Raw genomic sequence first — 3,213 nt, forward strand, 5'->3', positions numbered from 1 at the left:
CTTCCGATCTCGCCAAGACACCTTTCCAGACAGGCGACAGCAACGACTGACCACGTAGTTTTCACGTGATTTTGGCACAGCTTATCAAGCTCCTTCAAGTTCCTTCGAAACTTTGACTTGTTGGCGGAGTCGAGGATCTGCTGCCTATTAGTACTCAACTTCAGGGTCTCCTCGTACTCGTGGCTACGCGCTGTTATACGTTGCTTGATCTTTCGACTGCGTCGTTTGAGAGCCTTCTGGCGCTCCTTGGCCGCGCGATTATCATTACTCGGCGTGCCTTGCAGGTCCTTAATTTGGGATATATTGAATTTCTGGAGCTCGTCGCGACAGGGCTCGCGGCCGTCGTGAATGCGGCGCACCGCTTCTAAGTGCACTTTACCCTTCAGGTGGCTTAGTAACTGCACCTCGTTCGAGATCTATATAGAGATAAGTGATAAAGCGCTTCACTCGCGATTGATAGGGCGAACATTTGTTGCATTTGTGCGTGATTCTTGAATTTGTGCGCGACTTTAATGTTTGCGATCTTCGCTTACGAAATCCATTTTCGAGGATACCTAATGACCTGTTAATGTAAATTCGTCTCTCCAGCCTTTAATAAAAACGAAATCGAAAAAAAAATTTCAAAAAAAAAGTGCAAGATAGAAGCAAGGGAAAAACATTATATTGCATTTTAATCTACGCGGACATAGGAACTCTATGGGTACGCGACGTGACTTTCAAATTCCCTTGCATTTTGCCCTTTTCATTTATCAAATTGTTACTTTAACTAAATAAAGTATCGTGTTACCGGATCTCAGCGGTCAACAAAGCAATCTACAAAAATGCAACGCTCGCCCAGAGACGAAACGAAGTAACGGACCACTTTGCTGCAGAGAACGCATTGCTTAAGGCAGGGATAGCCCTTGAGCGTGGGCGGCACCTCCTCCGATCTGGTGATGGAGGACTCGACGGCCCTCTGCCTGATGTGCTCGATATTCTCCACGTGTCTACGCGCCGACTCCTGCTGCTTCTGCGCAATCTTCTTCTGGAGCTCCTCCTGATTGGCGAGTTGGGCCGCGTGGAGGGCCGAGAGCCTCTCCTCCCGATCACGCGCTTTTTCGCGCGCGAGTTCCTGGCGCTCCTTCTCTCGCTCAAGCTGCATTTTTCCGACGCGCTCCTCCCGTTCCCGGCGCGCCTGCCGCATCCGCTGAATGCGGAGCTGACGCTCGGCTTCCAAGGCACGACGACGCCCTTCCTCCTGGCGACGCTGGCGCTCCTCCTGAATTCCCTGCTCGCCAATGCGAAACACTGTCATTCTTTTGTACATAGATGAATGAGCGCAAGGTGCTAAGACTACGGATAATATCGTGACTAAATGACATTCCAATATAATATTTATTTTAAGTAACGAGCCGTTGTATTGTTGTAACATTTAAAATGAATAAATTCAATAAGTAAGCAGAATCTAAGGGAATTTTTGTATTCGAAAGATTTTGTAAGAATTCGCTTTTACGATGTCTTTTGTCAAACTCGTAAAAATACCAATACAACAGTATAGCGACATATAATAATAATGACGATCTATATGCGTATGCGCGTATATAAATATAAAAATTGCGTGACTTGGGAATTGAAGGAGTTCCTTAAAATTAAAATTTTTTTAAATACGGAAAACTCGCAAAATCTTTGAAATAATAATGTTAAATTATGATTTGTAATCGTGCTGAGCACGTATACTAAGTACATGGAAATACCATGTCAATTATTAATCGCTCCAATTCGCGATATTCTCAGATGGTTGAAATTGACCTAAAACTCTTCTTAATCGAGAGATCTTACATCAGCAAAACTTTATTTAAAGATATCGTAAATCTACCTGTAGTCTCTCCTCTTGCTCTTGGCACAAAGCCATAAAGTCGTGCCGCTTATTCTGCGCCTCAAGTTCATTTATAAAAGCAATCTCTTTTAATTTGGAGTCCTCGTCGTGAGCCTTTCTCACCACCTCTAGCAAGTGCTGCGTACGATTTTCCTCGGCCCTCTTCAACTTCATCTCCAGCCGTATCCGTTTATCCTCGATCAGCTGATTCTTTGCCGTTTTCACGTCCTCGACTTTGTTCAACAGTTCCCTCAGTCGCTGGGATTTTTCCATCAACAGCTTTTGCCTCTTGTGCTGGGCGCAGGCCTGCTTCGCCTGATATCTGAGCATTATTATCAAAAGATTCAATGAAAAACGGATGTCGACTATTCAAGGCCAACCAACGTCGGCTAATAATCCAATCATACGTAAGTATGAATGTGTTAATTAACTCGGTCCCTCTTCACCCAATAGATTAAATCGCAAGAGTACGAGGACTCGCACGTCACCCGCGAAATGTTTCACCCCTAGAAATCATGAGAACCGACCTCCTGAGAGTCTCCGGCAGCGACCGCTTCCTCGACGGCGATGAGAGTTTCTGGTGGAGCTCGAGCGCCCTGCCCGGGTGTCTCGCGACCAGTGCCTGTAACTGGGCCAGCGTGTCCATCCGCTCGGCCCACGACATGCCTTCGAGCATGTTCTCGTATCGATCCTCGAGGCTCATGTCATTGTCGTCATTTGCCTCCGCGTCGAGCGATATTATCGGTATTATGTCCTCTTCGACGTCGAGGACCATCTCCCCGTCTGTCTCGTCGGTCTCCGTATCAATGTCGATGTCTGTCGATTCTAATTGAGTGGGCAAGAAAACTTTAATTAAGCAATGCAACTAAAACGTTCCCAAGCTCGAAGCTGTTACACTCAATGGATAACGTTTAAAAGATGAAAGGAGAAGAATTGTGCGGAAATTTCACTGCGCGAAAAGAAAAGAAAATGTCTCTAAGGTGAACTTTATTCACTCGTATGGACCTTCTACTTGTCCTAATTCTCTTTTACAACGACATTGTCAATACGAATCTTATAATGTCATGACCAGCGGATAACGCAGTAATCGACGCTCGAGAAAATAAATAGAGGAAATAAAGAGAATAAATTTTTCCATTCCTTTAAAAAATATCCAGTAGGAAAGATAAAGTCGCGATCAATATAGTCAGAATGCGATTCGAGGTAGATAAAATTTGTCACAAATGCATCTTAAAAAAAAGGAAAGAAAAAACAACGACATCTCCCCCATACGCCTTACCCAATTCGAGGATTTGACGCTGCAGTGATGCTTCCTCGTCGGACAATTGTCTGGATCGTTGCGAGTCGGCTTCTTCCGT

The 3,213-nt window shown here is 45.0% G+C and overlaps 2 protein-coding genes across 2 annotated transcripts in view; one reads left to right on the forward strand and one right to left on the reverse strand.

Moving 5' to 3' along the window:
• ssp3 (short spindle 3) overlaps positions 1–3,213 on the reverse strand; it is a 49,699-nt gene that overhangs the window by 42,543 nt on the left and 3,943 nt on the right. The window contains exons 8-12 of the mRNA XM_011499286.1: positions 3,135–3,213; positions 2,383–2,680; positions 1,856–2,177; positions 860–1,267; positions 1–416 (exon numbers count right to left, since the gene is read on the reverse strand). The exon at positions 3,135–3,213 is cut by the window's right edge and continues 159 nt beyond it. Coding sequence (XP_011497588.1) covers positions 1–416; positions 860–1,267; positions 1,856–2,177; positions 2,383–2,680; positions 3,135–3,213 — 1,523 coding nt within the window. The remainder of the gene's footprint in view (positions 417–859; positions 1,268–1,855; positions 2,178–2,382; positions 2,681–3,134) is intronic.
• LOC105361923 (ubiquitin-conjugating enzyme E2 N) overlaps positions 2,241–3,213 on the forward strand; it is a 9,837-nt gene continuing 8,864 nt past the window's right edge. The window contains exon 1 of the mRNA XM_011499275.1: positions 2,241–2,262. The gene's annotated coding sequence lies outside the window, so the exon portion shown is untranslated. The remainder of the gene's footprint in view (positions 2,263–3,213) is intronic.

The sequence above is a fragment of the Ceratosolen solmsi genome, unplaced genomic scaffold (genome assembly GCF_000503995.2).
Source record: "Ceratosolen solmsi marchali unplaced genomic scaffold, CerSol_1.0 scaffold10, whole genome shotgun sequence".
Lineage (NCBI taxonomy): Eukaryota > Metazoa > Arthropoda > Insecta > Hymenoptera > Agaonidae > Ceratosolen > Ceratosolen solmsi.